Consider the following 25,249-nt stretch of genomic DNA (forward strand, 5'->3'; position numbering starts at 1 on the left):
TATACCATTGGAGCGATACGTCATCCTTGACAAGCCAGTGTGCCGATAACCTCCGTCTCCGGCAAACCTCCGTGTGTGGCCTCACACCTCATCGCAGCAATGGCCATCCATCATGTTTGAGTAATGTAGGGACACGATTTCACGTTATTGCGAATGACCGACTCCGGCTATGTGGCCAACGTTTCTACGCCACGACCCGATTATCATTGAAGAAACTGGACCCCTTTATTAGCCGGGACCATTGTCGATTGTGTAGGAGCGATGGGAGTTTTCTGTCGATGTTTTGTTTCGAACGATAGATGAACGAACGGAAGAGTCTTTGAGCTAGAGCGACAGAGATGTGAGAGAGAAGTGTTTGGATTGTTGTGTGGAAGGAGGGTGCGTGGTTAACCAAGGATTTGGATGGACGTGACTGAATGTCTTCTCAAGAATATCTGCATAGAGCGAGAATATGAAGTATGAAAGAGACGCGCACGATTCAGTTCTGTTCTCTTGGGTAAGACTGCAAATCAATAAATTTACTAAAGTAGTCTACGTATCTAGCTCTCGAACGAACAATATTTCAAGAAACTCGTTTTAATTCAAGCCTTTCTGACGATAAAGACATGAAAGCGGTGATTAAGGTAATGATGTTATAAGAATCATTTGAAATAATTCCGAAAATAGTACAAACTAATTTCAATAGTAACGTTGTAGTACCGATGAATAGTGAAGAAACAGTATTTAATACTCGGTTAACCTTTTGCCTTGTAACGAGTCAGGCTCGTGGCGCAGATTATGGTCAAGATGCGACAAAGATGAATTTTATTTCCAATAAATTTGCAATTTTAACTCTAACTGGACGATCATCAGATATAAGTTCTATATAACGCTTTAATTTCTTTGACGCGGTATATCCCAAAAAAATCCATATCTTTTTGACACGATACCCAAAAAAATCCATACTTTCTTAACCCGGTACCGTAAAAGATCCACATTCTTTTCAGCCATAAAAAAAATCGCAAGGCAAGAGGTTAAACGGAATTTTCACGAAATGTTCAATATTCTTACTCACCGTTATGCACGAGCAGAGCAGAGTCACGGGCAACAGTGATCAGATCACTATCGGTGAGAGTTTCGTCGGACGCGTTACCAGAGGTCGGTGTGTCACTGAGGCCAGCACCAGTGCTGGGCATATGATACAAGGGATGCTGCTGTTGCTGTTGATAGGCACGTTGTTTATGCTGACTGGCGTTGTAGTGATTCAGGTGTGATTGCGTGGTCTGGTGATTATTTTGAGGGTAGGCGGGAGCGCGACCTCGCAGGCTTGGCGAATTTTCCTCACCCTCGCTGCCGCTCAAACTGTAGGCCGGGTAGAGCCGTCCCTTCCCTGGAACAATCGTTAAAAATGTTTCCGTAAACACCGTGGCTCGTCGACAACGTGCGTGCATTAACGTTGACATTGTACCCGTGGGGTAAAAAGGGCAAGTTGTTGACCCTCGTTAGGAATCTAGGTTTGTCATTTGTTCACCGATTAAGTTATTCAAGGTGGCAACTCCCCTTTTCCGATTGAACGTTTCAGATAGCAATTTTTCCATGCATATTCTTTCAAGCAATTCTTTGAACTGCTAGTTTTCTATGTACAGTTATTTCTAAAAATATTCGAACGCTATGTTAGCTTGCCTTTTTAGCGAATTATTTTGGTTGATTATTAAAGGTTTGGGTTGATACGTCGAAACGTCATTTATTGTACTTTAGCGCTATGTATGGTTAATTAAATGCATTTTTGTGTAAATATTCGGACACTTAGCACAAATTAATATTTTGAATATTTATAGTATAATGTTCGTAAGATTCATATTCGATATTATGATTTCGTGAATGATTATGAATGTATCATTTGAAATATTATGAATACTTGTTGCCCGCTCTGTATTTAACGAATGCACAACATAAAATCGCGTAGAAAAAATAACAGTTGGAATTATTGACTTTCCATGTAACCTCAAGAAGATATTTTAAAGGGGTAGTTCTCTACACATATTTTAGACTCCATATAAAATTTATGTAACGATTTGCTCTTTAATTCGCGATTTTGTAAAGAAAATTATACAAATATAAACTTCGACTTGTGTTCCTTTTTTCAATTATAATTACTCTGCTTCGTTGAGATTTCATCGAAAATGTTTGAAATAGAGTTTAATTGGCCCTGATTGATGTCTAATTTTATATCCTTCACAGGGTATTGCAAGTTTTGAAATGTTGGAACTGGAAGTGGATTACACTATGAATAATAATGTACTAATATATTTACTGATAGAGTTCCAAGTTTACTCCATTCCACGGGCTTGATTAAAACCTGTTCCGCGTGACACGTTCTATAAACTAAAGTGGATAGGTACTCCGCAGAAATCGTTGCTTGTGCTGTATAAGATACTTTTTCCTTCAATTTAGATCGTATCGCTGTAATCGTTTATTTTACAGAAACATTCCTCCTATTAGGCAATTAATATGTTGCTGCGCGTACGAGTCTCGTAACAAAACTCGAACGATCAAAGCGTTCTCTGCTGGGGTTATTGAATTCTTGCCTGGAATTTTATTACACTATTTCGGTATTCGACGAATACACGGTATTCGTGATATTTATACCATAATTTCGTGAATGAAAGAAAGCGCGTGACTGTAGATTAAAACGATATTCTATCCGCAGCATGGACATAGAGTACACAGATTTCCGGCATTACAGATAAATATGATACTCTTTTATTACCAATTCAATTTATTAACGAATATAATTAACGCTATAATTGTTCAGATTTGTACGATCACTTGTTTGACATTTCTTCTTCTGCTTCGTGTTGCTGAAATGTACGAATTTATAAAACACGGGTCTGTAGGCAATATTAAATTTTTATATATCAGTGACAATTTTTTGTAAACGCCTTATTAGCGATATTTCCTGATCGATTAATTTTTTCATGTATTTCGTTTCACTCGCTTGGAGTATGATTGTACTCTATGTATATTGCAAAGACAAAGTAATTAATTCATATAGAAAAGTTTGCACAATTAAATCTTGCTCCCTGAATATTACGATACTCATTGCTTCGACATAAATACTCAAACGTATAAAAGAACTCGTACATTTCCATTGATTTCTCTTTCTACGTTCACCTAAGAAAAATCACTATTTTACTTTGGCACTATCCTACTTTTGACTAAAATATTTTTCGGTATAACCGACAGTTTCAGAGATATTTCAAGTTCTAGTCTTAGCTGACTCACCCTATATGTCTTCATAGATATTTCCTTTAATTATATTCCGAATAATGCACAATAAAAACACGTATTAGTCATTAGTTCAATAAGGAGACTGGGCTACTTGAAAGCAAGTAAGAAGAGATACATCCAGCGAAGAACATAGAGGCATTAGAAGAGACCACCGCATCGCTGGTGTCCATTTACCAAAAGACACAGAAACGCTCGGCTGTATTAGGGGAGGGTCTCACTTAAAGGTGGCAAAACAATTCTAATGTCATGCACACTTGGACAAACACAGAAGCGAAACACGAGACTTCCGGATCGTAGAAGCCAGCTAAACTCAAGGGAAAGGTCCGAACCAAAAAATATTCTTTCTGGAGGTCCCTTCGGATCGCACTATGATGTCATCGTGCTTCTTTTGCCATGAGACTACGAAGCTGCTGCGCCCGTGGACGTGTATACTCTCCATGAAATTTTTCCCGCGTTTTTGTCGCGAAAACCGAGGAACGACGTTCAGATCTGGAACGAGAGAAGACTAATCGATCCCATGGGTGACCACGAGTTGTCATCGTCCGTACGAGATCGTATCCCAAAGCGGAGCAGATGTTGTTAGGTGATGAGCGAGCAGGAAAACCGATTTTCGGCCTTGTATAAAGATCGTAGCGGATATAGGAAGAGAGAAAGAAGAAAAGTGACAGGGACGCTTCTGGTACACACACGCAGCACAGGCATTTGGGGTAAATCGCGTGAAAACTATGATCGATGCTTGCCGCCTTTGACCTTTGACTTTGCCCGCGTTCCACGAGCCAGTGCATCGACGGGACATGTTATCGAGATATCGATAGCCACGGCCCACGGTTTTCTTTTCGCGCAACGCTATCTTTACCTTTTCTCGATCGATCGAACCCGCGTCGCCTGAAGGGATATGGCGCGTACATGCCGGAGAAAAACGGACAGATTTATTACCGCTTAATCGTGGAACGACACCTCAGAAGGTTATTGAATCTTCTTCTTCTTCTTCTTCCTCGTTTCTCTTTTTTCTTCCCTTTCAGTAAGTTCTATGGACTCCGCCTGGCTGGTTACATTATCGAGAACGATGCTGAAAAATCTTTTGAACTACAATTACCCGGCGCAGAAAGGATAGCGGAGCTTTGCTGAAAGGGACGTAAATTATTAATGAAGTTATGGCAGCGAATGAAATTAGGCGTGTCCATCACTGATGAGTTGCTCGACATTTAATTATGGTCTACGTGTAATGCATCGAGTTTGCGACTTCACCGACCGCGCGCGCGCACGCGAGTGCGGCGAGTTTTCAAATAATTTTTTTTTTCCCCACCGACGTCGACGCCGCTCATGAAAGGGACACACCGCGCGATGTGGCTTTATTAAAAGGAGGAGCGATCATGAAATGGCATCGGCGATCCTTTGTAACTAGGTTTAGATGCGCATACCATTAATGGATGCAATCTATTGGTACCGGTACCAAGTTAACTCGCGGCTAATCGAATTATCGGTTCATTGATGTATCTTACATCTTCTTTTTTTTTTTGCTTTTTCTCTTCTCGTTTTTTCTCTCCCTTCGATATTTCCACGATGCACTCTCTTCCTCTCTCCTCTATTTTTATGTTCTTTATTCTTGCTTGTGACCACGGAACATTTTAGCATATTTGCGTTTTAATTTATTCGCAACCGTAGGTATTATAGAATAAAATGTTTTTCTGGGAAAGTATTTTGTCTATACGAAAGATATTTTTCATAGTAAATTGTGAACGAAAACACGGTAATTTTTCAAATGTAATTTCTTCTTTTTAAATCGAATTTGATTTGACAGAAGTGATTGGAATTTTTCACAAATTTAGTTAGCTCTGCACCAATAGCTACACCAGCACGAGCAATCTTGTTAAAATAATTAATGCGGTTGAATGACGTTGCGAAGGTAAAAAAGTCGTTAACGTAAGACTACACTCTCATAAACATGATAATACGTCTTTTACTTCGTAAAACTTAAAAGCTTCTTTATGCCCTTCCATCTTTGCGTATGCTAAAGTTGATGGTCATCAAAATAATATTATCTTATTATCGCACATTATCCTAAAAAATAAGTTTAAAACAAGCCGCGACATGAAACGTAATTACAGCAATTATCTTGTAAAATTTCATTGTATTAACCCACTCAAGCTGCATTCATTTCTTAGGCGTCGAAGTTAAGAGCAGCTATATTTTTCGCAAAATTGAGACGCAACACCAAGTAGAAAGTTAACTTGTATAGTAATCACCTATATTTTACGAAGGTTTGCAGATCGACCCAAGATCACCTGGGAACAAAATATATTAAACTGTCCTCTTTGCTCAAACCGAAATGTTTTGTCATTTTCCATTTACAAAAATCTTACATTAGACAAATTAAATTTACAAAAATTTTACATTGAACTAATTCGAATATAAACTTTTAACAACTACATACGTTATTCATAAATATGAAATAAGCAGGATATTACAGATATTTACCCAACTGATCCGAATCATAAATTCACATTTTAGATTACATCACAGACCATAGGTAACAATTACATTAGTAACAAGATTAATTTCCTCGCCTTTGTTAATAATCTTTGATCCATAAATGAATACCAATGATATGTAAGAGAAAATACCAGAAACGCATTCCTACAATAACCGCGAACCCGTTCTCGACAATTTATTCTTGATCGACCACCAGAGAGATCACCGCTGGCAATCCAATATACAGGGTGTCCCAATTATTTCCGATCAAACTTTGCCAGTACGTTTTATGGATGTAAATAAGAGAAAAATGTTATATAAACATAGGTCGTTTGAAGCTTTATTAAAAAGTTATAATAACGTATTGCGAAATAGGAAGGGAATGATAATGGATGTGCGATTATGATAAAAAATAGGAATAGATCAGCGATATGCACATCTAATATGTTTATTCAACCTGTGTTTACGATTTGAGGTTGAAAGTACCGAATGTAACTTTTGCTGGTGCCATTCTTGTCTCGTATCATAGCAACCGCAAGTTCGTTAACATTCCCTTCGTATTTCTCTTATAACCTTTCAACGAAGCTTCAAACGACCTATGTTTATACAACATTTTTCTCTTATTTATTTTCATAGAACATACTGGCAAAGTTTGATCGGAAAAAATTGGGACACCCAGTATATCACGCGTCCTTACAAATTAGTACATTCAAATATATTTCTAAGACAATCCAAGATTCCTTCTTACACGACAGCACAATAAACCACATTCTTTCCACTTATTCCACCCGTTAAGCGTGCAGGTTAATATACAAATCACTAGGTAACTATTATACCACCAACTTTTCCTTCTTCTAATCACCTCGTAGGGAACAGTTTAATCTCGTTCCCTGAAACTGGGGAACATTAACGATCCGGTCCGTTTAACCGAGCAAATGACTTTCGCGAATCGAATCGAACGACGACGATCAGAAATGTATTACCACCTTGGTGGCGTGAAAGTGAATTCGTTTAATTTGAATCGAAGAGAGAATCAAAGTGAACAAAGGGTTGGCAGAGGCATCGGAACAGCGTGGGAAGGTGAGCATAGACGAGGCGTGAAACGATCTCTTCCACGCGGATACTCGCCGGCCAAACACTTTGTATTTTCCGGCTACGCGGCCAGCGAGATTCTCGTCGAATTTCACGTATCCATAATACATTATCGAGTTACCATGGGGGAATATTGTGGCCACCATAGGGACTCCTGCGATCATATATCCAACGTTTATGCGCGCACGTGCGTGAAGGCTTGTAAATTTCTTCCTAACCTCGAACGTGGATTGTGTTAACCCACATAATTCCATCATCGTTCCCATGATACCGCAACAACGTGCGCGTACGCGAGAATCTATAATTCCATTAACGCGCCACGGACAATAGTATTTCGTTAATACAAAGCGGAAATGATTGTTATCGGTTGCACGCCACGACGGCCAACCTGAACAAGTCAGTTCTGATCACCAGAGGTTTCTTAAGATGGTTTTACAACGGTGACAATTTCGAAGACCATCTAAGACGTTGCTACATTTCATTGTTTACTGTTACGTCAGAGAATTAAGATGGAGAGATTCCGGTACGTGGTATATAATGGAAAAAATGTGAAAAAGAAGAACTAATAATTAGTCCCGAATACCACACGTTTTAGAGGTGTCCATTTTTGGTCTGAATGTCTTACAATCTGATTTGACACAACTCGTAAAAATTACGCCTTTAAAACGTTTTTAAGGCGTTTCTAAAGCCAGTATACATATAGTGCTTCGCGGCGTCACGTTTCAAAGACATGTTAATTTGTAACACTGGACGTCGTTCAGACGTCTTTTGGTCATCTTTGGGCTTTTACTCGACGTCTTTAAGACGTTCTCAAGCCGTCTACGTGCCATCTGGCGTGTATACAATCTGCATGCTCTATCTTGTTATACTTATAATGATATACTTGTTGAAGTGGTAAAATATAATAAGACATAGTGGTAAAAAATGTAGATACACAATTGTGTAAAAAATTTATTTAAGGCTTATACATTTGACTTAGTTTATTAAAATATACTGTGTTTGGATAGCTATAAAACTATTATACTTTCTACAATACAGTGTAAAAATTATAATAACTTGTTGGTAAAAAATTGATGACTTCTTTGAAAAGAAAAAAAATAATTCTTTTAAGCTACTTATTTTAAATATATCTTTGTCACCTTTGGAATTTATAAGAGTATTTTATATCGACGGATTTATTTAGAAAAAATTGCAAAGCTATAATTTGTACAAAATTCGTTGGAATATTTTTGAACATAATTGCACATAAAATAAATTAGAAAATAAATGTTTTATAAAAGAAAAAATCCAGCAAATTGGTCCAAAAATTCCCCGATTTTTTCCCGTAGTTTTGCGTACGATGCAATTGAGCGCATTAATAAAATATATCGATAATCGACAGGTAGCCATCGAAGGGCATTTGCCGAGCTATGACTCCTCCGTTTAAAAATATTTCAATATATTCCAACGTATGCGCGCTTTTTCAATGTTATGAAACTGCGACAGTTTCGGGCTGCAAAATAAATTGCAGCCGGCGAAAAAATTTTTCTCCAATAACAGAAAACTTTCACCTTTCGCTGATATACGATCCAACCACGCGGTTTCAACCTGTGTGCGTCTGCTGTACGTATGTGTATTAAGCTCGTTTATTCTTTCCATTTGTGCCAAAGCACGCTTATATTTTCCAGCAGGAAGAAACAGAAAAAATTCCATTCTCTAAGTTCCTCCGTCGAGAACAGTTTTTCTATCAGCTTTTCACACTAGCAAAACACTAAGTATCCTGATGTTCGAAGTTAGATGAGATACGGGGGATTTCGGTGTAGATTCCGTATAAGCCAAGAAGTTCGCGAGTATTCGTAAAGTTTAAACATAAATGCTGTTCTAAGAATATCCTTAATGTGTGACTATGCCCGCCTATAATACCTCGCCTTACTGCACTTGTGTGCACGCGCATGTAGACGTTATTATGCAACGAAGTGTTGTGACAGCGTTAGACTGTGAAATTAGGAATGTTTATGAAATATTTACTAGTGACGAGCACGGTGCTTTTTCATTATCTGCAGTGGTGAAACAGTGCCATCGATGTGCAGGAAAACGTTAATATGCGTGGAACGTATAGCCGGACGAAGAGAAAATATCCTGAAAGTTTCAAAAAGATATATACACTCAATTGTTCGGTTCCACGGAAGACACACGATTGCGTTACTCTAGGACGAGAGTTTATCGAGCAGTTCGTTTCATGATTACTGGTACAAGAATTACGTCTTCAAGGTTTTTGGGTTATACTTACAGCGTATCTATTTGAAGGGGAAGGGATGACTCCATTTTCCTCGAGCCCCTACATTGGATCAGTAAAGCTGCGATGACGTGGTCCTTCCTAGTGAAAGATTAAGACAGCCTCGAAAATATTGTGTCATCCGACACAATTGTTTCTTAAGAAAAAATCCACAAAAATCACCTCTTATGTTTAGCTACTTATGCGAGTCATACAAGTCTCCCTCCTTAAATGAAAGATTATAAGCAGAAATTTTAAATATCAAGTCATAAATGACGGACAGTCCCTGAAACGACTACGACAATCGGTGCCACCGCTTGATGCTTCAATTTACGACCTCGCTATATCGCTTCCACCAACTATACGTTCTATCGATCTACGTCTTTGATTCTTCGACGTAAATTTTCTTTTACAAAAAGAACAGTTTTTCACGTATCTGATCGTGAAAACAGAAATTAGAAAAGAAATATTTTATCCGTGTGTACGCATCGGTATGAGACATTCTCGAGATTAATGGAAATCTGTTCCCACGTGCGAACGATCCTTTCAGCGACGCGCGACCAGCAACCGTTGCCGAGCGTGTTCCACTCTCCGCGTTACCATAAACTTCTCTAATTTCAACGTGTATTATTTGTACTGGAGATAGCGCGCGGATTATTACCGCCTCGACGGCCGGAACCACTTCGCGAAATGGGAATGGCCGCAGTCTGCTAGCTGTGAATGGTGCACACTGTACGTGCCTGCACGCTGTTCCTCATGACACTATGAAATAATACTGCCAGTCGATAACGATATTTCGGTATCACCTGATTATCTAACGGTGTATTTGCCTGAAGGGACGAGGGTGTGCAGACCCATGAAACAAGCCGTCCTGCATACAACGACACGACACGCCACGACATCGTCGACCGTCGAGCAGCGGGGTTCTCTATCGATTTTCCACCTTGCCTCGTGTGAATAGCTGCGACTTGACGGGGTTACGAGGTAAACGAGTTCCGCTATGTCCATTCCCCACCATCGCCACCCCCCCTCTATGGTAGACGCGTTATCTGAGATTATATCACAGGTAAAAAGATTGCGTCGCGGATAGGACAATAGACATTTTCCCTTCATCGGGAAATTGGATGGGAAGCCTTTTAGAATCCTCTTGGAAACGTTCGAGCATGACTCGGGAACATTGGAATCGTCTTTAGATTAATCGACTTAGCCCTCTCCCTCTCTCTCCACGACTGATACCGTTCGACGGAATGAAACAGTTCCACGTGCTGCTACTAGTTCGATCTCCATGCACATGAGAATTGATAAAGCCTCTTCTTTGTTACCTGTGCTTGCTTGTAATTACGAAAGTTACGAGGGAAATTGTTAGGAGAAATTTGTCTCGAGGAAGGTGTTTGTTATAGTTACCCTATGAATTAATTGATACGGTTTCAGGTGCAATTGTAAAGGTAACAATGAAATGAAGAGGAGCACAAGGAGACAATAATTGAAAATATTTATAATGTATTAATATCGACAATATTTACCATATTGTAATTTCTTTCTGGAGAATAGTTTCGAAATTTTGATTTTGATTTCCTAAATATTCACGCATTGAAATTGTTATATTTATGGTATGGATTAATTAATATTGCTTCGAGTATAATTGCAAACGTAACGATGAAATGAAGAGGGGTACAAGAAAACGGTAATTGAAAGAATTTAGAATATGTTAATATTAATAACATTTACTACTGTAATTTCTTTTTAGATTATAGTTACGAAATTTTACACGCGAAGATCGTAATCGTTTTACACACTTACTTTGCACTCATTTTGAAAAAGAATACACTGTACAAAAGTACAAATCAGTTCTTAATAAAAAAAGAAATATACTTATGGCGAAAACACATCGGTGACTTCGAGAATTTCGGGAAAAAAGAACTTTCAAACAAAAATATTTTGATATGCATTTGATACCATTCAAATTACAGACAACAAATTTTTTATAAAAATATAGTAGAAGTGTCTTACCGCACAGTAATACACGAAACAGTGGCAATTGAAAAGTAGATAAATCACGGTACTATGTCGCTTAATGAAAACCTCACGGAGGGGTGGATTTCTTGTAACTTTGAAACTGTAGTTTTTGAAGGTAGTTGCAGAATGATTGTTTCAGTAGTCCAATAATAACTAAACGCCGTTGTTCAGCATGCGTCCGATTAAAATTTCATAGCGTACATAGAGAATACGGATTGGAGCGAAGTTGAGGAAGATCGATGTTTCTACTTATCGCGAAACTGTGCTAATACACGTTGACCTATTACACGTTTACTTACGTCCGCGTAAACCCTTCCTCTCTCTCTCTCTCTCTCTCTCTCTCCACATACCCGTGGCTATAGTGAACAGCTTGCACAACTTTATGCATATTTACTCGAAGCTTTATTCAACTCGTTAAGTGGCGTTGACAAAAGTTGCTCGAAGAAAAAGTTGCACGAACTCTGTATGAGGTAGTTGAACAGCAGGGTGATCGATCCTTCAGCGACTCGTTATCCAGGTACACTAATTAACCCTGCATGCAAACATTTTGCGAATAACTCTGCCAAAGTCAAGAGCAGCAGGGGATATTAACGCTATAAATATCATAAAGGATTGGTATGCTTCCATCTACACGAACAAATATTTCCTTTGTGGTACGAAAGGGTCTTAATAATCAGACAAATTCCTACACCTTGAATTCTTTCTTTGAAAAAGTTCGTACAAGATGGCCAATCTCTTCCCTTAAGATCCGATATTCTTTTTTTAAACGAAAATATGTGTGTTGGTAGATAAACAATAATATGTGAAACAAATATTTTTATTGTGGCATAACAGACACTATGAGTCACAAGATACTTTAAAATAAAGTATCTACTAAGGCTGATTTCCTAAAATCTTAGAACGACAGCCTAATTTAATTTTCGATTTAATTACGATTTACTCCTAATAAGAACAAGTGTCTCAATAAACGCACAATAAAATGTAAAATTATCAATGATACTTACCTTGAAAAAAAGAAAAGAATTCTTCCTTTCCTTCTAATAAAATCGGTCTAATTTTCTTAAACAAAGGAGAAAGTTTTACAAGGAATTGATTTTAAAAACGGTCGTTTCAGTACGTGAAGATATTTTCCAGGGGTATTATGGGGAACAAGAAATCGTGTACGCCTGTTCATCGGGAACAGTGGATAGTTACAAACGTACTTGCTTGACCGTTGACTCTAGATCGATATTCGAAGCACGCCTTACATAGCCGACACTCATCCAGGTGAATGCCATACGCTGGCAACGCAAGAAACCTATAATTTTCTCTAAACACCCGTCAGCGGACGAACATCAAACGTTATTCCCTACATGGTCACCGGTCGAAGATACCGATGAAGTGTGTTTTTCTCGAACCGCGGTGAAATTCTTCTTCCGACGACACCGTGGTCACTCCGGACTATCTGAGAAATGCGAAATGTGTTCGACGCGACACGATCCGATGGAACATTTCATCGTGGCTCATAGAGAGCATGGAATTGATTATGATGAAAGTGAGGGCCAGAAGTGACGCATAGTACTTATATATAGAGAGAGAATCCTGAGAAGGTAAGGATCCGACGCGAAACCTCAGTCAGGGCCGCATCAAGTACCGTGCAAAGCTGAGAAATTGTGTGCGGGAAGGTATAGTCGGTGGAAGCGATATACCGAGGTCGTAAAATTTGTCAGGTGTCAAAATACGCGTAATCCAAGCGGTAAAACAGCAATTCCAGGGAGATGAGAAGCTCCAGCTTTGTTCAGAGCCCTTCGATATCAACTCGAAAATGATTTCTCTATTGCAATGTATTTAAGAAATTTGTCTGCATCTTAATTCTTGACAGCTGTAGGTTTATTTGTTACCAATACCGAACTTAGCATAGAGCAGGAGGCGACTGAGGCTAGATACCGTATATCTTAAACGAAAGATTGTAAATAGAAATTTTAGATATCGATTCACAAATGACGGACAGCCCTGGGTGTGGCTACATCAGTTGGTGTCGCTGCTTACTGTATCGCTTCCATCAACTGTAACTAAGATCCTAGAAGCTTGTACAAAAGGCCCTTGTGAAAAGGTTGTTGAAATATTCTGTAAATGTCACGAATGTACCGATAAACGTGCGGACGAGAAATCGTGTAGTGTCAAAAAACGTGACTTTTCGTTTATAAGGTTCGAGGTTTAGCATACTCTCACGTATTTATGGGGAATTAAACGTCCATTCGTGGAAGATTAGTCACTGGAATTAGTCATGTATGCAGTCACGCGTTGAAATCATAAATTAGCAGACCAAGGTTCAATGATATTTCATGGAATTGTTCTTTGCGTGAGATGCGTGTTAACGATTTTTATACTACTACAGCAAGACAAAGCAACTCCCCAGATTTATCCCATAGACAAAAATATAAGCCACTGCGCACTTGTTACTTTGAAATAAAACGTTTATCAAAGTCCGATTTTCAATGAAATCTTAGAAAGACAGTTTAATTTACTTCCCCTTGTAATGCAAACAATTAGTAACAATTACTCAATTTCGTAATAAATTTATCACTGCTAAGAACAGGATACTTGCAGGTGTACAGGTACTTATGAACAGAAGCGTACATCTTCCTTGTAGAACCCCCTTAATGACTCGAAACTACCTAAACTACGCTATAATCGCTAAAATTTCCCAATAATTTCAATTCCAGCAATTTAAACCACATTTCCATCCATATTCCCGTACACCAGACACTCCGACAAGAAGTCCCAAGTCCCACACCCGTAACACCACTCTCGAATATTCAGCGAAGACTACTTTACGAGCGCGTCTGGCATTCGCCACGGCGGCCAGCATAAAAATCACAGACTGCACATCTGCGTCTGGTACCTCGTTAATTCATATACCACCCAGCTTTTTTTACGATTCAATTTTACAAGAGACGCGTCCGGAACATCTCATCTGGCTCGTTCCTCCCCTATTTCCGATTCGCATGATCGCTTCGATCTGGCTTGTCTAGCTTGTTCATTGCCACGTTCTCGCGATGTCGTCAACGACCGCCATGCAAATTTCGGGGCGCCAACGCGTTCTCCGTTAACGTCGAATGGCATAGTCTCGAATTTTACGAGGTCTCGTCCTTTTTCCCCGTGGTAGGAATTCCTACGTTTTACGCATTCTCGCCGGCCACCGGTGGGCTCTTCTTTTTCTCTCTCTCCCCTCTGTCACCTTCCTTCCCGCGTACTCTTTCAGCGAGCACGTCGATCGGCTTCTTGGCTTTTGAAGGAACTGGTTCCAGGAAGTCGCGATCACGAGGACACTGTACCGTCAGGAAGCGCGTGCATGCGTGCAGTCACGCGTACACGCGATGTCCTTCGAAGACGCATAAGTCGCCGGGGATAATTGGCTGGTGGCCTGCGGCGGCCAATGCCATCGATTTGTACCACCTGCTCTCCCACATTGCCGCGTCGAACGTTGCGCCAGTATTTATTCTTGATCTCGTTAAATGGGTACCACCGGCAGGCAGAAGGCGCGAGGCCGGTTTCGTGAGAAAAATTGAAAATGGCGAGGGGAGAAGGCTGTACATCGAACCGGTTCAACCGAGAAGAAACGCCAGCCACGTTGTTTTCTTTCGATCCGGTGATTTCTAAAGTGGATTGTTTGTTTAACCTTGTGTTATACCTTGTGCGCGAGCAAACAATCGGGAGATGTGCTCTTGCATGTAGAATGAACGGTAGTGCTCGTTGAGAATTAGGCGAATGGTGTTGAGGATTTGTGAAATATTTGTAGATCAATGTATGATCATTTTGAGAAATGACGTGTTGAGTTGGAACGCAAATAAAATGGCGATTTGATTTACTATATGCTGCTGAATTTATTCCTTTATTTTCTGCAAGATTTTCTGAAGGCAAATTTAGTATAATACATTTTTATTAGAGTAAGAAAAACGGATATATTTTGTAACTGTAATGAAATTAAATCACATTTTAATTCAATTATTATATTTAACGTATTAGAGAAAATAAACAAATCAAAAATTCTGCTGTACACACGAATAGTATGTACATACATGTTTTAGTAATATTTTAATAAATTTCTTAACATATTAATGTATTACTAAAAACAAATTAAATATGACCTACTTTTTGTTTCACTGAACAGAACATTTTACAATAATTACGTATGACAGTTATCGCATTTCAGAGTTGCAAAATCTCTCATAAGAAAGGTATTTAAACTTCTTTATTTGCATTGCAGAATTAAACAAATGATTAATTACGTCGTCACAATAATTGTCCCTTTAATTTCTTGCTGGAAAGTTTATACAACATACTTTGGAATTTTTTTATAATTCTCCCGGCTTTACAAGTTAAACTCTTTATACAAGAGGTGTCATTTACGCGTTTTCCATGCTTGACCTCTTGCCGAGCTATTTGACTTTAAAACATAGTCATCTGACTAACCTGATCTACCCTCTTTGAAGTAGCACGCCAGTATCCGTTTTATTCATTTTTTTTATTAGCAGCTATTACCGTGAAGACCGATTCACACGGTTGTCTGCCAGCTTATCTTTCCAACCTTTTGTTTATCATTGATGCGCGAATAATTGGCTAATAGTTTGCATCAGCATGCAAGAAAATAACGTGGCGAGGAAAATTTGTGCTGGTATAGGCAAAATGTTGCGCCTCGCAACATTTTCACCCCGTCAGTCTACCAGAACTGTACACGAACCTGTTTAAATTTAAATTTAAGTTCCTTTTATTCTTGCACGTGTTTAACGTGTTTCCTCTTTTTTCCCCCTTTTTTATTATGGAAATAAATTTGTCGAACTGTACCACTAAACGTTATTATGTTAAATCGCAAGAATAATAACAGCATATGAAATACACGCGTGAAAGTCAAATTGAAAAGATGAACAATGAAATGCCAATGTTACAGAAATATTCGCTATCACTTTCCACAAGATACGTAGGACGCGTATGTAGGACAAATGTGCCAGCCTCAGGGACACATCGGACCCGGAAATGAAATAAAATAACACGTTCAAGTACAGAGATAACACCAGCGAATATTACAACACAACGAAGAGTTTATTTCGAATATCAGAAGAATGCGTTGCAATTACAAAAATCACTGCTAACAGAGCGTAGAAAATTCGGGACAAATTTGGAGAGCTCCAAAGTTACTTGCCATGGGTCTAACGATAAAAGTCAGCTTTGGATCGTTCCATTGGAAGATACTCGTTGGGGATATATGTTTTTACCGAAGAATATCACGAAATACTAATACTAATTTTTGTTGATTTTATAAACAAGAATATTTAGAGCGAAGGATTCGAGACCCTGGAGCTAAATCTGATCTGGAGCTTTGGAACTTGGGTTGACGATTGTAAAATTTGCACAAATAGTACCGACTCACATACTGACTGATTCACTTATTTAGTCTGATTGAGCTGAGGTGCTTTGAGGAAGAGCGCGATGCAAAGTGCTTGTCTTCGCTGGTTTCAAAGGTCTAAAGGTCCTGTCTACAAAATCTAATCTTAGTTTACTTAAAATAAATTAGCGAACATGAGTGGTGACACGACGAACGATTCGAGGAAGTCGCAGACCCTGGATAGTTCTGCTAGGACCCAGAGAATCCCCCACCTTGATAACTGGGACTAGGAATAGGCCCAAGGCCGAATGGTGAGTGGACCCCGTGTCCGCGAATTTCTTATGCCCCTTGTTATTCGTATGACACGTCTATCGCTCTTGAGTAGGCAGAAGCAGAGATCTAGAAAATTTGAATTGTTCGAAATACTACAGGAGAAACGGGAAGATGTGAAGTTTCGTTAAAAAATTCCTTGTCGCCACAGTTTTTGAGACATTTAGATGAAATTTCCACGGTAGCTAGAAATTTTCTGTAACTTGTGGATTTGGTCTTACGAATGTGTTGCGAATGATGGCGTGAATATCGTGTGTTTTGTTTTGAATATATGTGGACATTCTGGGAGTCGGTATGATCTATGGCTGATGCTCGAAACGGCTTGAGATTGGCGAAGCGGGCAGTGTCTTAGTTGGAATGGGAGAGTAAACAGTCGAGCAGTGTGGTTGATGAAAACAATAAGAGACTGAGAATAAGTGAGAAATAATAAGAGAGCATTATTCAGCTGATCAATATTCCCTTTAATGTATCGTTATCTTCGTTGTGCAATTGTTCTTATCAAATACATTCGTGTTAAAAATCTTCAACCACGTGTTATTTATCCACATAACTAACGAGCTATTTATATTAGCTGATATTCAAAAATTCGGTCCAAATCGGCCCATGAAATTAGAAGAATTAAGAAACATGCATTTTATAATTCTATGGTAATTTTAGTACGTTTCCTTATCAGTAATTTGTAATAAACTCTTACAAGGGTCATACTACTCAGTTAATACTTTTCATAGAGCAGTTACATACTATTTATTCCACTAAATTATTAGTTTTAAAGTAGTAGTCTTTACTTCTTTGTTTTTCTCAACGAAAATTATTCCGGTTCTTTAATCTCAGCGTGGCATGACGTGACACTTAGCTATACAAAGATACCGAATGACTACATAACTGTATGAAAAACGGGATTGATACTTCCTACATTGAGTGATTACAGTTTATTCCTGTAAGTTATTATCTGAAAAATACTAGTCTTCAGATTTATGCTGCTTTAATCCACATTTTAATGACACGTTGAATAAAATTGTTAATAAAATGTACGATTAGCGATAAACTTTATCGCGAAAGCCATATTCTCAACTGGTAGTACTACATTTTTGCAACTTTCGAATACTTAACCATAACTTTAAAGTAGCGCGTTAAAGCCTTTTTTGGAAATAAAAGTATAATGTTGCAGTTAGACGGTACAACGTAACCTCGCAAATTTTTCTTCTACACTATCGTATTCTGTACAAAAGAAGCGATAAAGAAAATTTAAAATCTTCCCCCTACAATAGACAAATTATCACATTTTATGACACTTCGTACACGACCTAACCTCTAGAACTACAAAATTTCAATTGCAATACATACAAAACTATTAGGTCTGGCGGATTCCGTTTTGTTTTTATAAATTCGAATCATGGTGATTGTCGTATGAAAAAGTGAAACCTACAGTCTACTGTTTTAAAGGCAACACTTGTTTCGCTGACAAAGCTAGATTAAGGTTACATTAAAAGTAGAAAATGGATTGTAATTAGATTTGGGTGACTTCCTATTTACGAATTTAAACTGGGACATGGTGCAACAGAGGCACTGTGAAATGTGTTAAGGCTTCGTTAGACTAGTTTATGATACGGTCGCCTATAGACGCTATTTTTGAAAGGGCAAGGTTTTACCCGTACCTGAATAGGTGGTACGTGACCTCAGCATTAGCTAAATTAATTTCTGTCTCTCAATAGCAATTACCGTGTCATAAACTTTAGGGAACCCAAGAGTCGGACGGCCACGGTGACCCGATCAACGGTATCGCGCTGACGTCACCTTGGGCCTTTCCCCGTAGGGGTGAGAAGCCGCTCGTCACCCCCGCTCCGAATCCTTCCGGCTACCTTTCCACAAATTCCATCCACCAATTGAACATTCGCATTTTTGTCACCCCGTTTTCCACTTCCATTCCCCTGTCAACCAATCAGTGCCATCACCGATACCTTAAAAACCGCGCGTAAACGTGTCTTAGAATAGTTCAGAATAGTCAATAGTAAAGGGAACACCAGGCGAAGAATAATATAATTCACATAGTCTCTTATACGTAAGAGTGGTCCTTCGAGAAATACAGACTGAACACTAGTCGGCACATCACGTGCAATTTCTACAAGGCTCGACCAGGTATCTCATTGAGATCCGACCACGAGCGTTAACAAAATGTTAATATAATATATTTGAGATAGGAAGAGCTAGTGAACGGACAACAGAACGTTGGTTAAAGCGTTTAGATGATTTTGTAACAAGAAAGATATTCAACAATGAGCCAATATTCAGATTTGTACAATAATAGACTAAAATCATTAGGAATTCGCTGGCAAAAATGTGTCGAATCTGCTAGAATTTGTTTCGATAAATAAAAGTTTAGTTTTGACTACGTTATTAGGGTTTAAAGTTTCATTTGTACATCGAACAAATTTATCATACTCACGTCGTTACAGTAAAATAAACGCGCTCGTAACATTATCAGTGAAAAAGAGTAACGGGTTGAATCAGTATCGAGGGAGGCGTTCTTCACAGTAGGACCATCTGAATCACTATCATTATCCCGGGTCTCTTTTTCAGCGCTATCAGTGAGCATCAGACGGTCACGTTGAACGCTCATCCGCGTGATTACTGTTATTACTATCGCTTATAAATATCCCCGTGGACGTATGAAAGCTTTGTTAACGTAACTTATTAACGCGACCTTAACGCGATAAGTGGAGACTTATCGATCACATTACGACGCTCCGCGGGGATGGTTGGCGGGCGTGTAGCGCCGAAAACGCCGTGAGCGATACCGCTCCTCTCGTCTACGATGACTCTTTACATACGGCAGGTTCATATTTTATGCCGGCGGAGCACGTGAACCCATGAACTGCCGGAAGGCTCGGCCGGCTGACAAACTGCGAAACGATTTTCGCGTTACGTCGTAAATTTCTGCTCGATCGCCGCGCACCCCGTGCTCGTGCACGCGTGATCGATGGCCCGTGGATGCGCGCGCGAGAGAGAGCCGAACAAAAAAACAAGCTCACCCCTTCGTGTCTCTCCCGCACCCTTGCCTTCGAACTGTACGGATCTGTTTCCATTTCGCGATACCAAGGTAAAGCTTTTCGCAACCGATTGCCGGACTTTTAAGGCACGCCGCCGTGTCACTGTGACGAGAAATGAACGATTGATAGATTGCGGTGGGTGTAATTGGTGTTTTAAAGGCGACGGAAGCGTTTCGAAGTTTTGCAACTGTGTGTCACTTCGATGTTACGTTGTGTCATTTGTTTGTAGAGTTGCAATTCTGATGCAAAGATCAAGGATGCATAATTTTGATCTATGAGAAGATTGGTTTTGACTACATTTTGACGGATTACCTAGCTATGTAAGAAAAAAAAAGTTCAATAGAGAACCTACGGGAATTATTAGAAATAATAACTAACAAATATCAGCTGATTGAGAAATTTATATCAGTATGATATCATGACGAAGGAGTAAAAGAAAACTGTAGAAAAAATATGGAAAGTATGATATAGCTGCGAAGGGTGGCATATAAATATTAACCCTTTGCTTTCCTATATCGAATCTGACTCGACATAGAAAATTTTGCCTTCAGATATCATACAATGATAAATTACAAACGACAAGAAATCATTTTTTATGCATTAATATTATACTGAAATTTAATATTTCGTAACTAATATCACGCTGAAATATTGAAATAAAGGCAAACTATACGGTACTGCCCGACAGTGGCCAAATGAGTGCGGACTAACTGAACTATTCGGAGTGCAAAGGGTTAATATTTATATTCATTTCAAGTGTATCTTCAATTTCATTTCTGTTCCAACTTCAAATAAGTTAAAAAATAATTTCCAAGCGATCACAGTAATTTGATCACCCGGTGTACATCAAACGCAGCTAAACGGTTGTCCCTGTTAAAAACTTAATTATCCACTCGCAACGCCGACTACTCCCACCGCAATTCCGCCGCAGTAAATTCCGCGTAGCGATTTTTTTCCCCCATCCACGATGCTCGGAAATTCATTTATTAAGAAAAACGCGGACGCCGCGAGGGGTGTGTTCGTTTGGCGTGAAACGACCGCGGGGCAGGTTGGCTGCATGGTCCTTGGTGAAATACGCGCGGAGTTTGAGCCCGCAGAAAGATCGCGCGGGGCATAAAGTCGTACGTTATCGGTAACGCAATTTGTGGGACGCATAATGTTGCTTTTATGCGGTGGTTCGCAACGCGGTGCGTGTGTACGCGCGTTATGCGGCGGCGGCGTGATAAAGGCGTCTGCGCAGATAGATAAACGTTTGTTCCATCCTCCGTTAATTACCCGCTACGTTATTTATCACGTGCCCGTGTGCGTATGATGCACAAGGGTCGAAACGAATTTACGTGGCCCGGTTCGATTGTTCGCCACCGTTACTTTCGCGGCGTTCCTCATAATTGATGCAATCCATCGAGCCTCGATTCTCAATTAATATTAACGCGGCCACTGTGTACACGCGTGTGTATCGACGCGCCGGTGCGAGTTCGCGATAATTGAGCGTGGACGACGTTCGATGATACCGCGTCGAGTAGAGAATCGCCCCACTCTCGTTGGATAACGCGACTTGAAAGAATATTTCCAGGACTGCGCCACATTGAACACATTTAACACATTCTGTAATGGGGGATTTTTAACTAATTTTTCGTATGGTTCAGACACCTTTTGTTTCTTTTTTTTTTCTGATTAACCCCTATGTCAGTAAGCACAATTGTCGTCTACTTTATCGTCCAGTTTTAGTAGTTTTCTGATAAGAAAATTCTAAACTTGAGGCAAACACGGATAAGAAATGTGCCAAATAACGATTTAAATCTTTTACCTGGAAGATCAAATATTTTAAGTGAGAATTATGCAAAATTCACATTTTTTAAGTCAAATTTTGTATCTTTCACCTTATTTCGTACATCTTGAAAAGGTAAATGTCTGTTTCTATGCATTTCTGTTTGTGATCCACATGTACGAGTGACGGTGATGCAGAATGTGTTAAAACGAAGCTGCACTCATAAATTTATTATTAGGAAAACATTTATTCAATTGACACGAGCTTTCTGCTGTGAGAAAAGCGTATAATATCATTTTAAGAGAACTGCAACACTTTATGTATAGTCGGTGGAAGCAATATAGCGGGGTCGTAAATTAGAGCGTTAACACGTCCTCTACTAGACCATTTTAAGCAAGCTTTTAGAATGACCCAAACGCTCTTTTATGTTTTTTCTTCTTTAAATTACTTTTTCAGCACTTTGTACGACGATTTTTATCTTTCTCAGTTTATTTGGCACGTTCTGAAAAGTGAATGCTTTGAGGAAGAAATACAGTAGAATCTCGACTGTTGCATTTCGCCAACATATGGCAAGGAGTGTCGCTTAGTTAGGCGTAAACAAAATTAAACGCAATAGAAGACGAAGCGCGGATTTTAATTTCATAAGTGGAAGGTCTCATGAGACAGATACCTCATTAATTGCACGAACCTCGATGCATTTTCAACCCCCGTTTTCGTGTAACTATCGAGGTTCTACTGTACAGAGAGGTCGTAAATTAAAGTATTAAACAGAGACGAATGTGGCAGTTTTCGTTTTTTTGATTAAGACTGAATCAAAGCTAAGGCATATGGTCGGTGGAACAAATATAGCGAGCTCGTAAATTAAAGCATCAAGTGGCGGCACAGCTTGATGTAGCGGCAGCCAACAGCGTACATAGCATTCTGTTTTAGGGTCTGTACAATAGAAGGATGACAACTGATGAATAACGGTACTTCGTGTATTATCGGACAAATTGAAAATGCCAATTAGCATTTTTAATATTTCAAGTTTCGTTCTGTGTCTGATGTATTTTAAATCTATGTAACCAACACAGGCTGATTGGCTAGTCGAATTTTAAAAACGTAGAACCGATATGGAATGAAGTAAATAACAAACAATAATTATTGGAAGAAGGCAGTGGATAAAATAATAAAAATTGAAGCAGAATACAGGTGAAAACGAAGACCGTTACAAAAAGTTTGAAGGACGAGAGAGCTTGCACAGGGGCGGTGAATACATTGTACGACCCTGACTGAAGTTTCGGTTCCTTATCTTCTCGGGTTTCTGTCGATTCGCTGGTCGATACGCTTGGAACGTGTAATCTTTGACGTCTGACCGATTTTACGACCCCGCTATATTTCTTCCACCGACTATACATATTCATATATGAATAAAGAAGATAGCGTTATTCCCATGCGGGTTGAGGTGTGCACAATGCACAGACGTCGGTGATTTTTGCCGAACCACAAATCGAATATTAAAAATGGATCATTATTCCTGAATGTTGTTTCTATCATAGGATGTATAAAATGTTCGAAATCGTATAACACGCAAAAAACTCCATATGACATTTTCAAAAATATATTTTATTTACCGCACAGGTGTCTTTCATTTTTTAAACGTTGATTTAAACAAAATTGCGTTTTTGCCTTTTTTACAACTTGCAAAAGATAAAAACAGAGGACGATGAATTTCATATGTTACATTTCTACCCGGTGTCGTTTTGTCCGATGTTTGTTTGCGTTATTTATTTTGGCGTAGTTTAAAAATCAATCTTCTGTCGATAATAACTCTTGCCGTGTCGATCGACAATGCTCTACAATTTGTTTCCTCAAGTGAGTGAAAGTAGCGATAAACTTTGCCGTGTTGTTCATCTTTTTCACCAAAAACTGTTAAAAGTGATCCTAAATTGGCTGCACTAAAGTGGAAAACCCCTTTAAAAGCGGTCCCACTTAGGTGATTTATAGGACATGTTTATTGCTCTCCGGTAGACCGAACCGGCCCAACTCTCTGCGAATCTCGCTGGATGTTTCATGAAATTTAACGAAGACGTTTGATCGCGGATCCGCTTTCTTGTAATCGGCTGTAAACGTTGCCGGTTGTTAACGACCGGGGCGAGTCTCGAGGAACGCCTTGGGTTCGTTGAATCGGCGGCCACATCGATCGACAATCCCCGATGCCCGGCTAATTGCTTTTGATCGAATCGATGAACGATATTAATTAGGAGGGCTCGTTATGCACGGTATTATTAATTAAATCTGTCATTATACTAAGTGTTATTAATTGAGCGCTTAAGAACCGAGCTGGCATGACGTTTTCTGTCACGTTTCGAGCAATCGGTAAATGTGATTTCACAGTACCTATCGAGTACAAATGGACGGCGTGACACGTGTTCTCTCTTCGTCGCGACTCTTCGAAATTTTCCAACTCTATCGAAAACAGCGAAACTAGTCGATGGAAGGGACGATAAATTTACAAACAGCAATTGCAATTCGGTCGAACGGCGGTCGCTATTAGGAAACTTATTCCAGCGATAATGTACATAAATTGGATATTTCCCGTGGCTATCGATGCCGATTACACCAGAATCCAATAATGAACCTTCATTTTATCGAGAAACTACGTTTACCTCTGGTAACGTTTCTAAAATATTCGTCTTGTTTCAACTGAATAACCGATACGTAGGATTAGTTGCTTTAAATTATTATTTCCAGCGACGCGAATGGAACAACTTCTTAACGACGATGTCGGTGAAATTTATAAAAGTAATGCTATTAACTCTGTTGAGGATGTTAATAGTATTGATCGAGCGGATAACTGTAATAATATTAATAATATCGATGGTATTTGCAGTATTCGGTACATGCGTCGTATTAATAATGCTGATCATTCGAGCTGATGTTATTTAGCTCGAATTTGGAACATTTCGAAGGAAATGTTGTGCGTTTAAGTCATCATAATTTGCGGTCTTTTATAATCGTTAGTCCACCTTAATCCAAAAATGAAGTAACATGATTTATTTTAATTACACATACTATTTTACATTTTATTACACTGACCTATTTACCTAAGATGCAACTTAAAATAACACAACTGTAAAATCAGATAAAAAAAGCATGGTACGTTTGTAAAAATTGGTTCACACAGAAATTCTTCTACAAGCATCTTTGTCACTTTCACGAGTAACCTCCCCCAAATTTTATCAGTGGGAAATTTCACAACAAACCGGCACGTGACCGTAAACCCGTAAAAGTTCGTTAATATTTCAATTACACCGGTACAAATACGAAAGCATCGTCCTCCATAAATGATCATAAATAAAACACATTTGGAAGCGAACTACTTTCCCCTAAAACCAACAAACAAGAACTCCGGAGCGACAATTTGGAACGGTTCTCTCTCGGTCGACGTGTTCTGTGTATACCGGGGCGAAGCTCGCGGTGTTGCTAGATTTATGCGTCAATACTATATAATTTCCGCGTCCATATTTCAAACTGGGTTAATAATGCAGCCGAGTTATCACTCACCGCTGTATAATCAATTACGCAGCGCCGGAGGGTTAGAGCAGAAAATCAGCTCTCTGTGTTTCGAAATCGAAAGCTCGAGATAAGAATAT

General features: G+C 39.2%; 1 protein-coding gene across 1 annotated transcript; it reads right to left on the reverse strand.

The window, feature by feature from the left end:
* Positions 1-1,046: 1,046 nt before the first annotated feature.
* Positions 1,047-1,442, reverse strand: LOC108570349. The gene has a single exon (XM_017932190.1). The coding sequence runs from the start codon at positions 1,440-1,442 to the stop codon at positions 1,047-1,049; it is 396 nt and encodes a 131-aa protein (XP_017787679.1).
* Between the last annotated feature and the right edge of the window lie 23,807 nt (positions 1,443-25,249).

The sequence above is a fragment of the Habropoda laboriosa genome, unplaced genomic scaffold (genome assembly GCF_001263275.1).
Source record: "Habropoda laboriosa isolate 0110345459 unplaced genomic scaffold, ASM126327v1 scaffold70, whole genome shotgun sequence".
Taxonomy (NCBI): domain Eukaryota; kingdom Metazoa; phylum Arthropoda; class Insecta; order Hymenoptera; family Apidae; genus Habropoda; species Habropoda laboriosa.

Bases quoted from the DNA above. Each gene is read 5' to 3' on its own strand.
- LOC108570349 (XM_017932190.1), bottom strand. From the start codon at position 1,442: ATGTCAACGTTAATGCACGCACGTTGTCGACGAGCCACGGTGTTTACG.